This window comes from Zonotrichia albicollis, chromosome 8 (genome assembly GCF_047830755.1).
Source record: "Zonotrichia albicollis isolate bZonAlb1 chromosome 8, bZonAlb1.hap1, whole genome shotgun sequence".
Classification (NCBI taxonomy): domain Eukaryota; kingdom Metazoa; phylum Chordata; class Aves; order Passeriformes; family Passerellidae; genus Zonotrichia; species Zonotrichia albicollis.
This window is the reverse complement of record NC_133826.1, coordinates 26,916,485-26,933,868: the sequence shown is the minus strand read 5'-3', so window position 1 is coordinate 26,933,868 and position 17,384 is coordinate 26,916,485. Positions and strand designations below refer to the sequence as shown.

General features: G+C 52.9%; 1 protein-coding gene across 3 annotated transcripts in view; it reads right to left on the bottom strand.

Moving 5' to 3' along the window:
* Window positions 1-1,460, bottom strand: part of PAPPA2 (pappalysin 2) — an 89,063-nt gene extending 87,603 nt beyond the window's left edge. For 2 of the 3 annotated variants that reach the window (XM_074546334.1, XM_074546337.1), the window contains exon 1: window positions 379-1,460. In XM_074546334.1, the coding sequence (XP_074402435.1) occupies window positions 379-829 (451 nt within the window). In that variant the 5' untranslated portion in view covers window positions 830-1,460. The remainder of the gene's footprint in view (window positions 1-378) is intronic. The other variant, XM_074546336.1, reaches the window with a different exon arrangement.
* Between the last annotated feature and the right edge of the window lie 15,924 nt (window positions 1,461-17,384).

Below are 17,384 nucleotides of genomic sequence, written 5' to 3'. Positions count from 1 at the left end.
CGCCCGAGCCCCGAGCGGCGGGCGCTGCCCGGTGCGCTGCGGGCAAGGGAGGAGAGTCGGGGGGAGCGTGGCACCCACAGGGACATTCCAGCTCCCGGCCAGGGGAGACGGAAAATCCAGATGGAGTCGGGGCGGGATGGGGGGGATGGGGGAAGGGGGGCGGGCTGGGAGGACGGGGCGGGTGGGAACAGAGGGGAGGGGATGGTTTAGGGTTTGGTCTCAAGGGAAGGAGGAATATTCCACGCCCGCGGTGCTGACAGCGCGGGTGTGGGCGCGGGGTGTCACCTGCCGGAGCGGGGCAGCCGGGGAGTGCCCCGTGCGGATGTTTGCGGAGGGTCGGGGGGTGCCGGGTGCCCATCCCTCCCTGCCGGGCTTTACCTGCGATGATGGCCGGGTTGTTCTGTCCGCCCTCCGCCTTCACCCACAGCTCCAGGGTGAACTCCTCCCGCGGGACCGCGGGCAGCGCCTCCGCCCGCGCCGCCAGCTGCTCCCGGCCGCCCGAGAAGTACAGGGCGGGCAGCGGCCGCTCCCGGGGAGGGTCCGGCACCTGCGGCTCCCGGCCCCGCCGCCTCTCCCCCCGGCTCCGGCCCCGGCCCTCCGGCTCTTCTGCTGCTGCTCGTGCCCTGGCTCCCCGCGGTGTGCGGCCCCGCGGGGCTGCGGCTGCGGGCGCGGCGGGCCCGTGCGGGTACAGCCCGTGCGGGTGGTGCGGGGGCGCGGCGCGGCGGCTCGGAGCCTCCATCCCGCAGCCCGGCACGGCCGGGGGCTCCCCGCGGGCCAGGCTGAGCGCCGCCAGCAGCAGCGCGGCCAGGGGGGCTCCGCCGCGCAGCATCCTCCTGGGCAACCAAGTTTGGGGGCCGGGAGGTGCGGGGCGAGGGGCCGCGGGGGGTTTGGGGCGTTCAGGGGGGCGGCGGGCGGCAGCGCCGGGGCACAGTCCCCCGCTCCCCGCCGCAGCCGCTGCCCCCAACTTTTCCCCGGCACCGCTCTCCTCCCTTCTGCTCCTGCGAGAGGAGGAGGAGGAGGAGGAAGAGGAGGAGGAGAAGGAAGGCGAGAGCACGGCGGCGGGGACCCCCTGTCTGCCCGCGGCCGGGGCTCCCGGGGCACGGCGGACCCGGCGCGGCTCTCGGCGCTGCCCGGCGCTGCCTGCGGGAGCGGGGGATGCGTTAGTCGCCCTTATCTAGAAAGCCCCGAGGCGCTCCGCTCCCCACCCCCACCTCGAGGAGGGGTGTGGAGGGGGGGCTGCCCTTATTTAAAGATGATTATGTCCAATCTAATAAACCCCGAGCGGAGCATCGCCCTCCCTTCCCTCCGCCCTCCCGGGCGCTGCCCAGGATGCTGGCGGGGAGGGGATGCGGAGGAGACACAACCCTCCGGGCGCTGGGTCCCCTCCGCACCCCCTTCCCGCCCTCGGGGCTTTGGGACGGCACCTGCCCTGTCCCTGCCCGTGTTTGCTCCTGCTGTAGCTCCCACCTCGCCTCCATCCTCCGTCTCCGTCACCTAGAGGGGAGGAAAAGAAGCTGAAAGGAGGGGACAGCCTCCCTCAGCCCTGCCCCAAGCGAGGGGAGAGGTTGTCTTGGACTCGGGTCTCTCCTCGGCAAGACATTTTTCTGCTTTTTCTTGTTTTTATTATTTTTTTCCTTTCCCAAACAATGACACGTGCAGAAAGGTGGGGTGGAGTTGCCTTGTCTGAGCAAACCACATCCAAAAGCCAAAAAACCCCCTATGAATGCACCAAGCGAGTGGGCAGCAGTGTGAGAAGCATCTCACCCACCCTCTGCCGGAGGGTACGGCACCAGCGCTGCTAGGAAGAGTTTCTCAGAGCATGCAGGTGAGAAAACAAACCCCCAAAGTTTCCTCTTGCTTCCCAAGACTCCCTCACACCAGCACATGGCATAGGAGACTAGCAAAACTTCAGCAAGGAGATTCAGTGCGATGAGAAGCTTTTTCGTGCTTCCTTTTCGTTATTATTATTTTATATGTAATTTTTTTTCACTCCCAAGCACTATCTGTGGCGGTCAGTGTGAAGCAGGGTTGCCAGCGAAAGCTGGGAGGCCCATTCCAGGGTACAGCCTTTCAAACCAGCAAGGCAGCAGGGAAGGGATTTAAGAATGAACGGCAGGAGCTGGCTCTGTGGGGCTGGGCGGGTTTTTTGTCTTCTCAAGGTGGGAGGCTGATGGGAATGAGGGTGGGGGACTGGTGCCTTTAGTCAGGGGGAGATAGAAGAATGCAGAGCTGGAAAATGTGAGGGTTAGGAGGGGTGAGCACAGCGCTGCCCGGGAAGGAGGAAGGTGGGTGTGAGCACACAGAGAGGTGAGGGCAGGGCTGGCATGGTGTGAGGAGGAAGGGAGCACACGAGGGAGCCAACAAGGCCGGGCAGAGCAAGGATGGCTCATGCAAAGCTGCTCCAGCAGCTCCCGAGGACATTTGTGGTGTGAACCGCATCCAAGCACAACACCAACGCCCATGGCTCGTGGGGAGGTGCTGAGGAGGGGTCTGCAGCTCTCCTGCCGGCACCGCCTGCCCCAGAGCCCATCCACTGGCAGTGGGGGCATAGGGACAGCCCTGCTCAGGGCCTGGCACTGGAGAGGTGGCCCAGCAAGTGTTGTCCTGGGGCCAATGCCAGCAAGCACTGCTCACAGTGAGTATTCATTCAGGAATGAACCAGGCTCCTGATAGCTCTGTCTACCAGGGCCTGATAAGAGAGGATCCCACGGGATGGCTAATTTTGAATGGTGGTGACTTTATTAAGAGGCTGTTTGTCATCTTGCCACACAACATTCTCCCCCAGGTACTCCAGGGAAGCAAGACCCTCAGCTGCCATCCAAGAGGTTCAGCAGCACTGCCTCCTCAGGGACAGCCTAGCTGGGATGAATCCAGCCCCAAAGCAACAAAACCCTCCAGAAGTGCACCCAGGCAGGGGCTCTATATATAGGCTCTGGCCTGGGCTATGCTGCTCCCTTGACAGAAAGACACCCACAAACAAAGAGCTCTGCTGTTTGCAGGGTTGGGATGCACCAGGAGCTGCAAAGCCTACCAAGGAGCCCAATTCCTGGGGAAAAGATGGGCAACAGCAGGGGAAGGCTCCCTGCCATGCCAAGCCCCTGCCTTCCCCTGCTCTGCCTGTCCAAGCCTGAGTCTGTCCGGATTTAGGAACCACTGGAGCAGGAAGCTGAGACTGTGAATCATCATCCCATGTTGGCTCCTGAGCACTCTCCACCCAGGCAGGTTCCCCTGGCAATCACTGCCAATGTGGGGCTGGTGAGGATGAGGATGGCAGGACAATGGGCTCAGCATCAGGGGAAGAGATATGCTGGGATGCCGTTCCCATCCCAGCACCACTGTGGGCTACAGAGTAAATCCCTGTCATTTGGGTAATTTTTTAATTATTTGCTTTAAAAACAAAAACAAAACAAAAAACCAAACAAACCAAAAACTCAACAAAATCAAAAACCCAACAAAAGCAAAACAAAGGACCCCACAATTAACTGCCCACTGAGATGATTTCCCTGCCTGTGAACCTGTGAAGAGAAGCCTGGTCCTGTGGATAACGTGGGGATTCCAGGGTGACCAACTAGTGGCAATGAGCCCTCAGCATGTTTTCTGTCTCTCAGGGAAGCAGAGTGGGCATCAGTTGGAGATCCCAGCTCAGAGCCAGGCCCTCTTGGCTGAGGAATGCAACAGCCCTGGCATCTTCCATGGAGATGATCCTCGCAGGCAGGGTGCCACTGCAGTTCAGATCTGCTAATGATGCAAGGATGCTGGGTGGGAGGAAGGAGGAGGGCAGAGGGGTGCCGGGGGGTCCCTTTGCCTGGTTATTCCTCAGCCCTTCCCCACTCGTTGTCCTTGCTGGCATGTCCCTGTTCTTTGGACCCTCTGGGCTGTCAGTCAGGGTTATTTGGGGTGGGGATTGGATAAGGCAGGCTGATGCTGGGAAGGAATAGGGGGACAGGAGCCCCTGGAAGGAGGCAGGGGAAGGGGGGAGGCCCATCCAAGTGAGTGAGGGCTCTGGGGTGGCCCCAGCACAGGAGTGAGGTACCCAGGGCTGGTTCAGCCCACACTGGGGGAAGGTGTGGGGAGCACTACAGGGGGAATGGACAAGATGACCTCTAAAGGACCCTTCCAGCCCAAACTATTCTATGATTCTAGGATTTAGCTGGAGCAGAGGCTGAGCCTTGCTTTTCCCCACGCCTGTCAAAAACCATCAACAAAAGCCTTCCTCTCCCTCCACTCCTCCTCGGGAAACCACCAGTGATCTTGACATGGGAATAAAGGCTCAGGGAGAATCCAGCCTTTTTGTTCACGGCCAGGCAGCCAAATCCTGCGAGCCTGAGACAGCAAGCCTGAGCAATCAAAGGCACGAGCAAGAGCCGACCCCGCTCAGGGCACAGCCCCAGCCCTCCCTCCTCTCCCTGCCCAGCTCTCCTGCCTTTCCCAAGCAGATTAGGAGGCTGTTCAAACACTCAGGACCCCTGGAGGTCAGAGACGCTGGCCTCCCGCACCAGAGGTTTGTTTGGGAACTCGCTGAGTTTCCTGCTTCTGGTGGGTCTGGAGATAAGCCCTGGTGTGCAGCCACTGTCTGTCTGCTGCCAGCGCCGGTAGGAGCCCACAGGCACACACTGAAAATCCAGCAAAAAGCTCCAGAGTCGTGCAATCAAAGGATCACAGAACGGTTTGGATTGGAAGAGACTGTAAAGATCATTTAGTTCCACCCCCTGCCATGGGCAGGGACACTTTCCACTATCCCAGGTTGCCCCAAGAATGGTCCAGGTTTGCCTGGACCAGGTCCCGTCTAACCTGGCTTTGGACACTTCCAGGCATCCAGGGGCAGCCACAGGGTGCCTTCTCTGGGCACCCTGTGCCAGGGCCTCCCCACACTCACAGGGAAGGATTTCTTCCTAATATCTGAATCAAAACCTACTCTCTTTCACTTAAAAGTGATCTCCCTTGTCCTATCACTTACATGCTCTTGTCAAAATTCCTGTTGCCTGCGTGTTTGTCCCTTGCAGAGGGACACATTTGTAAGGGATGAGAGTCAATCACAGAGATCTTCCACAGGCTCTCCCCTGGATTCTCCATGGCCTGGGGGCTGGGTTCCCCTCACCCTGCAGCACCCAGTGAGTTTTCTCTGTGCTGTTCAGTCCCATGAGTTTGGTGACAACAGTTTCTCTGCTGAATTCACCTGTACCTGCCCCAAGGCTTTAATGAGCCCCATACATGACCTCAACTCCTCTGGCAATGGAGCCAAGGAATGAATTTAAGCAACAGCAAATAATGTGTCTGCTGCCTCATCCTCACCCCTCACACCTGCCTCCTCCCCTGTGCTCCACAGCCTGTGGGTTGCCCAGGATAGCAGGAATGCAGGGATCCATGGAGGAGGCCAACTAGCCAGGCTGTCATTGGGGGATCAGCTGAGGTGCGTGGATCCTGGTTCATTGCTTCACCATCAGCTGCAGCAATTTCAGAGCAGCCTTGGACATCCTGCTGCGGCCCTGAGCTGCAGCAGAGCTGTGCTTTGGACAACTCTTGCAAGCTTCCAGTAAAAACCATTTGCTTCCATTTGGGAGGTGAGAATGGTGAAGATGCTCAGCAGTTTGCTCACATCTCCTTACAGGGAAGACATTCCCTACACAACAGCCTCCAAGGATCTTCCTGCATCCTGAAGTTTCACACTTCACCAAGAACTTGCAGGTTCTAAATTAAGATCTGCTAGAGAACAGGGCACGACCTTTGCCAGACAGGGTGTCTCAGATATTGAAAATTTTCCCAGCTGCTGACAAAAGGCAGGGACTTATCTCCCTTTATGTAATGTAGCCCTTCTAGCAGCCAAGGAGGAAAAGCATACATGAAAAAGCAGGGGGGAAATGGAATCTAGCTTCTCACTTCCATTCTGCTGCTGTTATTGGTGAGTTTCAGTGTCATAAAGTTCAGGATAGTCCAAGCACAGCTCTACCCCAGCTCAGGGGGAAGCACTTGCCAGGGGATGCCACACACCTCCTGTGGCTGCAGCATAGGCAGGATCCCAGAGGAGCTGGGCAGGCTCCAAAGGGAGAAGCGTGTTGGTACAAACACAGCAGAGACCCACTCAGAATTTCAGAATCCCACCCCAGCAGAGTTCAATCTGCTGGCAGGAGCTCCAGGAGAGCACTACTACACTCATGGCAGCTCTGGTGGCCAGAATAATGACACAATCTTGCTGCATTTTCATCACCGTGTGCCCACACCAACATCTGCTCGCTAATCCCCGTTGGAAACGCTGCTCACACGATAGCATCACTTCCTTATCGAGCACGACTTCCCCTGCAGGAGGGTCAGAGCAATTACCTGTGCAGAGCTCCACCATCTCCTGATAGCCTTCACCCTGCTCCTGCATTGTCAGAGGCTTTTCATGTGTCACCCGGACAGAAGAGCCATTTGCTAGAGCCAGCTGATAAGGCATGAAGTGAGCTCTTAATCTGGCACTGGTATCTGAAGGATACGAGGGAAGGCGGAAATGGCTTGTGCCACCTCAGAGCAGATGCAAAGCTCAGCAGTTCCTCAAAATTCACATTTTAAGATCTCTCATCTGGCCCCAGCCAGGGAACAGCTGGAAGGAAAGGAGCAGAAGTAAATGAGCACAGTGGCTGGAGGCAAAGGAGCTGCATTTAACTTTTACCTCAAGGTAAAACAGGAATTTTGGTACTGTGAATTAGAGGTGCCACCTTATTGTTGATCCAAAACTCACTGTCATTGGGGCATCCTCTATCCTGCAGAGAACCTGCTTTGTCATTTGGCAATGAGCAATAAAAAGAAGCACAAAAGAGCCAGACTCAGCTCTTAAAAGCTGGCCAGCAGGGTTTTAAGTATCTGGGGTTTGGACAAGTTCATCACAACAAGGAAACACCTCTGCCTTCCCTATTTATTTTTAGAACAGACAAATAAAAATAGACTTTCCAGAAGAGCCACAGACAGGGGAGAGAAGGGGATGGAGCCACGTGCCAGCTACCAAGGAAGCTCACAGCCTCCAGCTCACAACTGTGCTATGGACCTGTCACTCTGCCATTCATGTCCCACCTTTAAACCCTGGCTAAAATGTGAAAGAAAAGATAAGCACATACATGCACAAAAGAGAAAAAAGTGGTTATCCCAGGCTGGGGATATGACACCTACGGGTTTTTATTGGACAAGGGAAAAGAGCAAGAGATGAACTCTGGCACCATCCAGTATCCAGCAAGTTTTCAGCTCCTTTTTAGTTTGATTGTTGGATGTTCATTTGCCATAGGACTTGCACTGGGATGTGTCCTGCCACATTGTGCCTCCTCTGCCGGTTAGCTGAAGCCCTTGAATCTTTGGTTTTGTGCTCCTGAGCCTTTCAGTGTCAATGATGGTGTGATGATGGTCACCTCTGTGGCCCACCTCAAGCACAGAGACACCTTCTAAGGATGTTTGGTGTTTTGCTCCTGAGGTGTTTGTGTCCTTTTTTACACAATTTTAACCCCACTGCCACCTTAAAACCTTCTCAACCAGAGTGTCCACCTCAGCTGTTGAGCAGAAGAGAGAAAAGCAAAGGTGTGAAAGATTTGGTCAGGACAAGATCTTGCTGGCAAGGACCATCCCTTCCAAATCAGAACCTTCCTCAGTACTAAAACCCATTGGATGTTTGTAGCCTGCTCTCATAGTCTTCATCTCAGCTCAGTCAGACCTAATTGGCTGTTTTATCTTTATCCCTAGGTCAGATTTTCCCCTCAACCATTTCTATGACTTCTTTTGGAGCTGTAAATACATGAGTTGATCCCTGGTTGAGAGGGGTTACTCAAAGCCATCTCTCACCTCCCTTTTGTGCCACTGGCAGAGCTGGCCAGCAGCACTTCCAGCTCCTGCCAGACTCGCTGTGCTGGCAGGAACAGGAAAAATGCAGGAATCCCATTCTGGGGAGAGCCAGCAAAACCAGTGATCTATCACTTGGGATGCAAACCTCCTGGGCAAGGTCTTTCCAGTTAAAGATGAAGAGGAGAGGCTGTTCGTGCCATGTCCCCCCTGTGCAAGCCTCCAGCTCCTGAATATGCTGCTGGAGAGTCCCCTGCAGCTCAGTGTAGCCATGCAGTCAAGCTCCCACATTATCTCCTTCTTGCAGCCCGTTGCTGCAGCTCTACCACAATCACCCACAGTGATCCTTTCCCTCCTTGCCCTCTCCAGGGCCCTGGAGAGTCTGGAAGCATGCCATGTCCCACAGTGCTTCCCAGCTGGGCCTGGAGGCCCCAGGCCAGGCAGGAGGAGCTCAGGGATGCAGCAGTTCCTGAGCATCACCCACTGCCCCACGGGGTCTGTGGCTTTGTGCTGTTCCTGGCCAGAGCACAGCTCCCCAGCATTGCCACCAGGGACTGTGCAGGAACGTGGTGCTGCACTGACTGAGGGCAGCTGAGAAGAAAGATAAAGCTGAAGCCTCATTTTTCTGGGATATTGGCATGCTGGCACTCATGCAACCCTCTTAGTTCAAGCTGGTTTTCTGCAAAAAAACCTCAGATCAAACTCATCCAGCAAAATCCCTGAGTACAGAGAGAGCTGTCCCTGTAAGAGGCTATTTGGCAGCACTGCTGTCCCAGGCCAGTTTGAGGGATTAAAACAAAAAGACCCTTTTGCTGGTACAGAAGATCTTCAGCATTGGCTGTATTTTTCCCGTGCTGGGGAAAACGTGCTTTTCCAACCTGCTGCTGCCCCTGGGCTGAGCGGGCATCCTGCCTGGATGGGTTTCCCTGCTCTCACAGGACTGATTTCCCCTGCCAGGCTGCCAAAGCCCCAGCAGCAGCCCTGGAGGCTCAGATGTGTCCGCATCCCACCCGAGGTGGCGATGGCAGCGGGTGCAGGGAGCCCCCCGGAGAAGGTGCTGCGGTTCTTGGTCTCCCCCCAGTGACCAGACCACATATGACAAAGCAGCAGGTCTGGCTCATGCTGGGGATTTCCATCGCCACGAGCAGAGCTGCCGGTGTGTGATTACCAGGTAATTACTCTGATCATTATTTCCCGAAATCCTCGCCGTAAGCAAAGCCCTCTCGCTGGTGTGCAGGCTTGTGTTGCCGCTTTTGGAAACAAGGCCCTATTTCTCCCATACACCAGCACTAGAAATGTATATATTCATTCATTAAGGAGCACTGACACCACTGTGGCAAATGACCTGTCAACAGATTGACAGCAGGAAGTAAGTCACTGCCTCTGAGCCTGCGCTCTTAATGTAATTAAAGTCTTCTGTTTGGAATTCGTTGTTAATTAATATTCATGCTCTGTTCCCCATCTGCCATTCCATGTTACTGCATCCTTCTGAGATTGATCAGAGGGAAATTAAGGCAGCAAGCAGATAGAGAAAGAGGGATTGCCTGGTGGGAAGGGATTGAATCAGTTTTTGGTACAGGAGCAGAATTGCATCCAGGATCCCAACTGCTCTGGGAGGGAATGGCTGAAGCATCATCCTGGCTTGCTGTGCTGCTGAGGGCAAATAAAAGGGATGGTGAGAATAATGGATTGAAAGACAGACACCACTGGCTGGCTTCTGGAGTCTCTCAGCACTCAGAGGGAGGTGAGAAGCATCTCTGGAGCTGGGTGCTGAGGATGAGCTGGCAGCTGGTGCTGTAATTGAGATGAGTCCAATTTCTGGCCCTTGTGGTTTGGCCTGGGGGAGCAGCCAGGGCAGCCCAGCCCCATTAGCCAGACCCACAGCTCAGTTATTTGGGGATGGAGGCTCAGAGGGAGTTCCCAATGAAGCCACACTCTCTTGGGCACATGCAAGGAAGACACAGACCTGTGGGGTGTCAATGGGTACTGAAAGATTTTCCCAATCTGGTGCAGGGCATGAGAGGATATCTGTAGGGGAACAGGCCAGCTTCTCAGTGTGGGCACAGCCCTTGCAGTGGCAACACACCAGGTGCTCCTTTACAGCAGGACATGGGCTGGCCCTGGGCCTGGATGGGCCCTGAGAGCTTTGCCCCATCCCTGCACAGGCTGGAGGTCTCCTCCTGTCTGATCTGCAGCCCCTGCAGCATTTCCACAAGTGCTCAGCATGGATCCCAACACAGTCAGAACACCCACAGGAACAGCCACAACTCCTGTACCAAAAATACTGAAACCAGGCACACACTGTCCACTGCTCTGAGTGGGAAAGAGGTCCCCATGTCCCAGCCTGAGAACCTAGGGGTTACCATCCCACTGAGCACATGGGCTGCTGTAAATACAGAGATCAGCAGCATGAAGAGGCCAGGCTGGAGATGCAATGGCCCTGGTAGTGGCTCTGTAACACCCCATGTCCCCATCTCCAGGTGCTGGAGGGATGTCCCTCATATTGACCCATATCACCCCATAGCAAGATGCTGGAGGTGCCAGAGCTGAGCATCCTTTGAAATTAAGGGCACTTCAGGCACTGCAAAGCCTCCTGAAGAGCCCTCCTGTTCCTGGGATAGCTGGGGCTCTGTGGTTGGTGCAGACAGGTAGGCAGCTGGAAGGCAGGCCTTGCGGTCAGCCTCTCTCAGCAAGAGGGCACTGCCCCTCTCCCTTTTCTGGACACCTGTTCTTCCCCAGGAAAGGTGTCACAGGCACAGGTTATCTCAGGATGGAGGTTCCCAAAGGACCAGAGGGACTGGGGCTGTCAGCCAAGCCCTGAGTGACAATGGCTCTGTCACAGGAGCACTATACATGGGGTTTCCTCTATTAACAAAGTCCTTTTTGAATGGTTTCTAGATCCTTAAACACAATCATAGGGCTTCAATTGGACTCACCCTGCTCTGAAAGCCGAGTCCTCCCCGTACCTCCTGTTTATATAGGAACAATCAAAGTGATTTATTCATCTGCCTAAAGCATGGCAGCTCTTTGGGCATCCATCCATTATCCTTATCTATGTGTCCTAGCTAGGAACTGAGCAATTCATCTTACCTACCCTAATGCATGCCAAAAGGCTCCGTGTGCTCCAGGAGGGCTCTGCTGGGGCTGGCTTTCAGCAGCGTCAACGCAATTCCATTGACGTCAGCCAGAGCCACCTGGTGTCACCCTCCAGAAAATTACAGCCCAGGACGGGCAGAACCAAGGTGGGCGCTGAAGGGACTTGTGCTTGTAATCAGGACTGGATGTGCCACCAGGCTTGCTGTGGACCTTGTGGCCTCAGTGTGCAAGGAGCCCTGCTAACCCAGAGAACTTTTTGATTCTCCTGATTAAATGGCAAAAGACAACCAGTGGTGTGGTCCTGGGTTATCATCTTCTCATCTCTGATGGACAGATCTCTCTGCTCCTGTGCCACATGGGTAACCTGCAGTGGCAGCTGCACCCTGGCTCCCCACCAGCCCTGCCTGGGTGTCACAGACACATTTTATGAAAAATCCCTTTGCTAGGATTTTTCTCCTGAGAAGCTGAGAGGCCTCAGAAATGAAATGTACACAATGATTATCTGCTGCTGTGGAATGCAACTTTGTGCATCTTTGATTGGTCTCATGTGGTTGTTTTTAATTAATGGCCAGTCACAGTCTGGCTGTCTCAGACTCTCTGGTCCAGTCACAATATTTTATTATCATTCCATTCTTTTCCTTGCTAGTCTTCTGATGAAATCCTTTCTTCTATTCTTTTAGTATAGTTTTAATATATAATTTTCTTTTAACATAATATATATCACAAAATGATAAATCAGCCTTCTGAAACATGGAGTCAAGATTCTTGTCCCTTCCTTTGCCCTGGGAGCCCTGAAAACACCTGGGATGTTGCAGAGGGGCTCAGGGGGTGTCTCAGGTAATAGCAGGGTGCTGCCCTCCTGCCTCATGGGGAAGGGATGTTCCAAACCTTGTACAAAGTGTAGCACTGTGAGGATGTTAAAGCCCTGGAAGTGTTGAAGGCCAGGTTGGACAGGGCTTGGAGCAACTGGGTCTAGAGGAAAGTGTCCCTGCCCACAGCAGGAGTGTTGTAACAGGATGGTCTTTAAAGGTCCCTTCAAAACCAAACCAGTCTGTGGTTCTATGATCTATGGTCATCAGAAATCTGCTCATAAAATGTGTTATCACCTCCCTTCTCATCTTTCCACAGAGACAAACAGTTGTGATAAGCTGAAGCTCCTTGTATGCAGCAGGCAGGTGCCCAGCAAGGAGAACTGGGATTTGTGCTCTCTGTCCCACTGTCTCCTGTCATTCTGGGTTCTGTGGGGACTGTTCAGTCCCACAGCCATGGACTGGAGAGTGCTGAGACTCAGTCATGCAGGAGACATGGAGGGTCTCCATCCTGCACTGGGGCTGCACACCCTGTGGTGGGCACCTCTTGGTCAGTGCAACCACTGCAGAAACTATAAACTAAGAAAAACAATTCTAGGAGCTTAAATATACTGCCCAAGGCACAGTGTCCTTCTAAGGAAACCAGGAAGGGCTTGCAGCTCCCCATCCCAAGAGGGGACTCTCTCGCCAAATTTCACCTCTTCAGGTGAAGCACAGGGTGAAGGAGTTTTCCCAAGAAAATTCAGGAAGAGTGTTTGGTCACAGACAAACCAAATGGTTTTCCCATGGCTTCTCTCTCAGAAAAAAATGATCCAGTTTGGCTGAAAACTTTCACAGAAATTCAGGTTGAGGCAAATCCCTGAGAGACAATTTTTGCCTAAATGTCTGGGTTTTGGCATTGTCCTAACTAATGGGAAACACAGCCCCATAATGGGAAGTATTGGGCAATCTCAGTAACAAGCAGTGTTATCTGCCCTGTCTACAGTAAAACAATTAATTTTTGTAATTTTCCCTCTTTGAAGAGGATTTGTAGACTGAGGGGCAGGGGAGAGAGAGAAGACCAAAAGAAAGGAGAAGCAATAGAATTAGCCAAGCACCTCCAGACTCGAATCACTCTAGATGTGTGACAGCACTGGCAGAGCAAGGAAAGGTGGTAAAGGCTGTGGATAGGAGACCTCTGAGCTCATCCAATAAAGAAGGAAAAGGCTCCTGCCACTGCCATCTCTGAGCAGGCTGGCTAGTATAGGAAGAAGTTCCTGGTTCATGGAGGACAAGCACAGGGTGGTAGGAGTGGGGCAGCAGCACTTCCAAATAACACTCCTGGAGAGGGAAAATTGGGTGTTTTCACAGTATTTGAGACCATTTTCATCTGTGCAGAGTGGGCAACCAATGCTCATGTTGGGATTGTCCATTGCATTGGTGAATGTGGTTTGCAGCCTGCCTGAAAGCAGGACACCCACAAATTATTGTGAAAGTGCTCACTTTGGAAGGATTTCCAGCCTGAGGAATTAATGGTTTGGAATACCTAGAGAAGCTCTAGGTAAGCACCTGAAATTTGGGCAACAAAGGCAGACCCATACCCTTCAGACCAGTGCCTACAAGGGGGTACCAGACAGCACAACTTATTTCCCCACTTCTGCAGCCAACTTCATTGGTTGAAATGGGGTGAAATGACCCCCCAGACCATGCACCTCCTTCAGTGTCACCATGGCTGGATGGGACACAGGCACTGCTGCTGCACTCGTGCAGTCTGACCCAGTGAACCACCAAGATGTTTTGAGCCATGTCTGGCTGCCTTCTGGAAATTCCTGGGTAGATTGTGCCAAAAGATCACCCAGGTTTGACAAATTTAGCTTGCTGTAGTGTCAGATGACTCTGTCCACAAGCCAGGTTGATTTCATGGCCACTGTAAGAGCAGGGACAATAACCACAAGCTTGGAGAGAAACCCACAAGCCAAAAAGGTGGTTTTGTGCAAAGAAACACCCTTCACTGAGCTTAAGTCAAGCAATGAAATATTCATAGGACACTAAAGCAGTGGGCTCCCTGGCTGCCTCCTTATGGGAATCCAATAATACTGGAGACAGCCTTAATTCAATATTCAAAAAGCCTCTTTCTCTTTCCCTCTCTTTCCATCTCCTCAATGTCTCTTTGGGTTCAGAGATCTTTTGGAAACCTCAGCTTTATATGCTGGATGCATTAGTGGAGAGGAGGAATGGGGGGAGAAGGAGTGGGAGCACAAAGATGGGGGTCACACACAGGACAGCCGGGGATTTCTGCTCCCCAGGCAGCCTGAGGATGCTTGGCTGCAGGATCTGAGCCAGCTCTTCCCAAAATCACAGCTGCATGGCTTTTGGGGGGCAAGGCCCACACCTGTGCTCAGACATGGCTGGTTAGGAGTCAGCTCTGGTCCAAGAGCTGTGTGACCATGGTTGTGTGGTCCTGTGTCCCCACAGACAGACTCACTGCAAAACAGGATGCCTGGCTCAGCTGCAGGGGATGTCAGCAGTGCTGAGACCATTTTTGGTTCAGATCTATTCTGCAAAAAGAAGTCACTGAAGAGGGAGGGAGCCTTTGTCCACCAGCACAGACTGAAAATTGGGATAGGTGCTCACAAGGATAAAGACCCGAAGACCCAACGACCTGGCTGCTGTTCTCATGGACAGTCACCACCAGCCAGGATGAGGACATGGATGCTGGTAGGGCTTGGCTGAGCCATTTGGGGGCTTCCCAGTTGCTGCTGATGCTGCAGATCTTGATCCCTGACCTGGAAGAGAAATCCTGACATCCTCCTCCTCGTTTTAGAAGGAGGCAGAGGTCATGTTTTGGGTGGAATTGCACTGTGCTAACCTCCAGAAGTCAATACTGACATAGAGCCACTCCAGGCCAGGAGATGGGCACTGTTTCATGCTGCAGCTGGGTCCTACCTACTGCTGGTAGGACCTTTCTTCCACTGTGGGAAGGGACAATACCCAGGGCTGCAACCAAGGCACCTCCAGCTACTGAAGGTCCAGGGAATTGCTTGCTGACTCTCCCCCATATAAAAATAGGGACAACAGAGGATATGAGCAGTGGGACCTGGCTTTCCACACCATCCACGGACACCATGGGTGCTGGATGCTGTAGATGCTGAAGCTTCACACACCTCAGACAAATTCAGGGAAGAAAGTCCCCCATTTGTCATCTGTAGCTTTGAATGACAATGCTTTATCCATGTTGCAGCAAAGTTAAGATTTAGAAGAGCAACAGCTTTCCAAGCACTTAGTGCAGTATTCCCCCCACTCCCCATCCTGCCCGGAATTCTTTCCCGGAGAGTATTTAAAATCCAATTATTTACTCCACAATGAACTGGTTATTTGGTTTCTTCTGGCATCTCCCAGTCACGAATGCCCTTGAGCAGATCAGTTTCAACCTTTGGAAAACCTTTCTATTAAGCATTTGATCTTGTCAAGGTCTTTTTATAGCCACTCTTAAAGCTAAGTGGGAGCCACTAGAAGGTTACCTGCCCTGCTGGAGCATGCAGGCAGAGGCCAGATAGGGGGGACAGGCTACAGTCCCCGTGCAGGAGGCTCCAAAGCACCAATGATGGTACAAACAATTCACAAAAATTGTGAGAAATTAACAAAAGTCAGGTCCATGCTCATGTGATGAGGTGAGGATAAAGAGTTCCATTCTGCTCTGAGCTGCTTCCCATCTCCAAGGCAGAGCAGGAGCCCTCTGGGGAAAAGAAAGGTGCTCATCCTGCTGGTACCATCCCCCTGGTCTGGGGGCATCCTGCAAAAGGAAAATGTGAACAGGATGCCTACAAGTCATTTCACACCTTCTTCAAGAGCCTGGCACCAGTGAGGCCCCAGCCAAACTCCGTCAGGAACCTGATATGCTGTGTCCCCTTACTGTGTTTTCCATGGCAGAAAAGAGATTTTTTTTCTCTTTGCTGTTCTAGCATTTCCAGGCCTGATGCTGATCATGCAAACACAGTGCAGACACTCTTTCTCCTTACTGGTCTTTTATAAATCCTAATTGCAGCTACACTTGCAATTATTTTAAGACTTTCTGGCAAAGAACCAGTCCCATGGATTTTTGTTTTGGAGCCCATTTCCCTGGATGTTTGGAGCCAGTGCAGGTCTCCTGATGGGATCTCAGGAAGCTTTGTCCCTTGACTCTCTGATGGGATCTCAGCAAGCTTTGTCCCTTAGTTCTCCAGCTGCATCCAAGCCCTGTCACCCCATAAGACTTCCTGCCCCATCTGCCAGTGCCTTGGGGCCACCCTCTCCCCTTTGTGACTCCAAGCCAGGTGGAACAGCTGGGCTACATCTCCTAAGTGGAACAGGAACTTTCTGCTTCTGGAGCACTGGGCATCAGCTGGTCTCCATGAAGAGGAGCAAAGGTACAGTGTACCTGAAGGAATCCCCAAAAGGCACTGCTGATTTACTGTCAAACAGGAATTTGATAATGTCAGGCTCAAACTCTTCCCTGTCTGATGTAGAATCTCACATACAGCACAGCAAACCACCACCCTCACACAGGTACAGCTGCAATGCCACAGCATTGTTGTGTGTCTAGGTTGGAGAAGCAAGGCAGGGGTTTTATCCCATGACAACATGTCCCTGGAGTTCACCTACTCAAAAACTACCTGATTTGTGGTGAACAGAGATGACAATGCTTGGTTTTCTCCAGGTTTTGAGTCTTGAACTCCCAGTTTCAGAGGTCCAAACCTGGCTTTTTTCAGTATATGTGGTATTGATCCATGATGACTCTTGATGAACACCAGGACATAGTTGATGGATCTTGCAGACTACACTGGGAACAGAAAGCAGAGACATGCACTGATGCTTCAGGTGGCAAAGTAAGGTATAAAGAACATCCAAACAAGGTTACATGGGAGATGTGTGGCAGAACAGGGACAGGATATGGGTCTGCAGTTACAACCACTTCATCTCAATCTATTTCTTCTCAAAGACAGCTTGAAAATGCTGAAGATCACTCTTGGGCTGGTGATGGGTGAAGGACAAGCTCTGCCCCATGCAGCAATGGGTGCTGGGGTAGCCCCACAATCCCACCCGCTCCCAGTTTCTCCCTTGATGAACCCCCTGAGGAGGTGGGGCCACCCACAGACCCATAAGCCTTCCAAGAAGTCCTTTGCAAGGAATAATGCCTCTGATGGATGTTGCCTGTCTGTGTGAATCATCTGCCAGTAGGTCACGAATTACTCAGATGTGTCTGTTATCCCCAATTATTCCCTGATTCACGTGGCAGCTTACGCAGGAGTTCCTTGATTAGGCTGATCAATATCGAGCGCCCTGGCTTGCTGGCCTGACATTCTCATCCATGGAAGCCTCCAGGCCATAAACCATTCTTATCCAAAATCTTGACCTCATGTTTAATTTTATCACCGTTGACGTTAACGGAGGTTAGTTAGGCTTGAGCACGCACTGGAAGTTCAGCTTTCCTGTACCAGGGCCTCCATGCATTTCCCAGCCCTGACTGATGACCTGAATTCAAGGATGCCTTTTCCCTGGCTTCGACAGGCTTCAGCTTGGCGCACGCAGAATTCCTGGAATCAGTTCTCCACCACTGATGATGAATCAATCATTCGCTTTCTGAACATGTTCCACAGAATTCCCTCAGCCTTCAACATGCTGGCAGGCTTTCCCACCACAAAATTAGTTGGCTCTACAGCT